Below are 2815 nucleotides of genomic sequence, written 5' to 3'. Positions count from 1 at the left end.
TAGTTGTTGGTTTTTTTTTCTTTTTTTTTTTTTTGGGTGCATTTAGGTGTTGGATTCAATTCGAACTATCCTATTTCTCTTTCTGTTATTTGGGATATTGGAAGTGCAACCTTTATAATTTTCAATGGAGTTCATTTGATGAGAACTCACTTGGGAATACTATTTCTTTTGCCTGTTAAAAATACTGCTACACATCTTTTCATGGGGATTACTTCTAACATCGGCATTTATATTGTTTCCAACCTCTATCCTGTAAGGAAAATTCAGGGATTTGAAAAAGATTTGTATTAGTCGCATCCTTCCAGTCATTTTATGCGTTATTTCTTTCCCGGGTGTCCTTTCTGGATTGTTCACAAGTTGATTTTTTCTTTTTTCTTTTTTATTTTGTGCCTCTGTACATTTGAGACATCCTGTCACTGACTTGAATTCCATGTTGTTAAGGCCCACGTAAGAGGTCACCAGGTAAGGAAGCAATACAAATTAATCTGGTCTGTTGGAATCCTTGAGAAGGTCATATTACGCTGGAGACGTAAGGGCAGAGGCTTACGTGGATTCCGACCAGATACCCTTAACATGGTCCCCAACCCACCAAGCAATCCTTCACAAGAGGATGACTATGATGTTCTCAAAGAAGGAAGGAAGCAAAGTGAAGAAAGGTTCCAAAAAGCCCTTTCAAGGGTGAAATCCATGGTCCAGTACCCGGAGGCACGTGCTCAATACCGGCGGGTGCTGAATGTAGTAGAGGACTTTCGTCAAACCAAGGTATTATATTTTCTAATATATGGATTAATGACACGAAACTCTGAATATCTAGCTTAATCATAGGTTCTTTTACTATCTAGCAGGAATATACCAATTCGGAAGACACTGTTGATGGGGTGGCGGATTTGATTGATATTGATATGCTTTTGGACGATGAGAACTTGCCTATAGCATATGATTGATCCTCTGCAGTGGTTACTACTACTACTGCACTTCCCAGTGTAAATACATACATGGCCAGTTGGTTTTATTTGGCATTGGAACAGCTCTAACATCTCTTGCTGTATATAGTTCTAATCAGAACTCTGCTTGGGTCCTTGGCTGTCGTGTTCTGTATCAAAATCCTTGTTGGACCCATGGCTGAATTCAAAATAGATTGTAAAAGCTAGAATACATTCAGGTTTGATAGTTGTCACAGGTCATATACTGTAATTTAGATATGGTTTGACTTTTATATATGGTGGTTTTTACTTTTTATACGCAAGGAAATCCTAATTATAGTTGGGCGGGGACTTATACAAACACAAAGGTAGTTTAAAAATTATACTTCATTGCTGATCTTGATCTTGTTGGCTTAATACATGTTCATAAACAAATTTCTTGAGTTTAAACTATTATATTATATTATATAGTTAAATATTTAAAATATATTAAATATTTGTAACTTATTAAAAGGAATTTATATTAAAAAATTGAATATTATTTTAAACTATTAATGCTATTAACTTTTTAATTAGTAAGAATATAAATTAATAAAAGAAATTATTTTATTATTGGTTATGTAGATGAGCAGCTCCCTAATAAAGAATTTACTGCCAAAGTAAGGCCTTAGTTCATTTTTTTTAATTACTTCTGTATCTATCATGTTCAAAAAACTTAATTATTTTTGTTTCAATAAAAAGGTACATTTATATATGAAAATCCCGTTTCAACATCCAAACACAACAAATTTCTACTTTTACTTTAATAATAATAATAATAATAATAATAATAATAATAATAATAATACAACAACAACAAAGCCTTGTCTCACTAGGTGGGATCGGCTATATGAATCAAACGACGTCATTGTGTTCTGTCATGTATTATGTCTACAAAAAAACCGTTTACATGTAAATCTCGTTTGACCACCTCATGGATGGTCTTTTTAGGTCTTCCTCTGTCTTTCACCCCTTGACCATCTTCCATCTCATCCACCCTCCTAACTAGGTATTCTGTCGGTTTTCTTCTCATATGTCCAAACCACCTGAAACGCGATTCAACTATCTTTTTCACAATGGGTGCTACTCCAACTCTCTCTCTTATATCTTCGTTCCTTATTTTATCTAATCGCGTATGACCACTCATACATCTCAACATCTTCATCTCTGCCACACTTAGCTTATGTTCATGCTCCCCCTTTGGCCCCCCAACACTCCATACAATAAAGCATAACCGGTCTTATAACAATGCGATAGAATTACCTTTAAATGAATTTATAAATTTTCAATAGACCCTTGGAAAAAAATTATCCAATAATTTCTAAAAATTGTAATAGTGAACTTATAAATTCCTACAATAACAGAATTGAAATCTAAGAAAAATAATTGGGTTCAGCTTGCAGTCTTTCACTATAATTTTCGGATATTATTTTCTTTTCTTTTATCAAAATTGGCCATAATCTCGGTCAATAGGGGCTATTTGTATCTGTCAGCTATGCTATAAATGCTGGAATCGAAATTTTAGTCAAGACCTTTTCTCTGTTCGAAGCTTATTTGTTTGGTTTATCTATAAACAGAAAACAATTGTTAGCAGACGTGTCATTCAAATTTTGCTTTTCCTCTCTCGTGGCTATATTTTTCCTTACAAATTGTGTTTGTTTAGGGTAAACATAGGTGAATTTTTTCATTGAAAAAGTTCCAATTTTATGTATATATTTTCCTTTTAGAAAAATGGTCTGAACTGAAACAGATTAGAGAATAATTGGTGTTAATTCAATAAAATCAAATTAGGAATATACATAACAGTTCTATTACTTTTATGGACGATCTGAAACACAAGAGAAAAGATCTAC

General features: G+C 33.3%; 2 protein-coding genes across 2 annotated transcripts in view; one reads left to right on the top strand and one right to left on the bottom strand.

Moving 5' to 3' along the window:
* LOC107481781 (calmodulin-binding transcription activator 2) overlaps nt 1-1373 on the top strand; it is a 7705-nt gene extending 6332 nt beyond the window's left edge. Inside the window, 2 exon segments of the mRNA XM_016102091.3 lie at nt 442-762; nt 843-1373. Coding sequence (XP_015957577.1) covers nt 442-762; nt 843-944 — 423 coding nt within the window. The 3' untranslated portion in view covers nt 945-1373.
* LOC107481782 (tobamovirus multiplication protein 1) overlaps nt 1-2815 on the bottom strand; it is a 49114-nt gene that overhangs the window by 42883 nt on the left and 3416 nt on the right. The gene's annotated exons all lie outside the window — the stretch shown is intronic.

Source organism: Arachis duranensis, chromosome 3 (genome assembly GCF_000817695.3).
Source record: "Arachis duranensis cultivar V14167 chromosome 3, aradu.V14167.gnm2.J7QH, whole genome shotgun sequence".
Classification (NCBI taxonomy): Eukaryota; Viridiplantae; Streptophyta; class Magnoliopsida; order Fabales; family Fabaceae; genus Arachis; species Arachis duranensis.
This window is presented reverse-complemented; position numbering and strand designations above follow the sequence as displayed.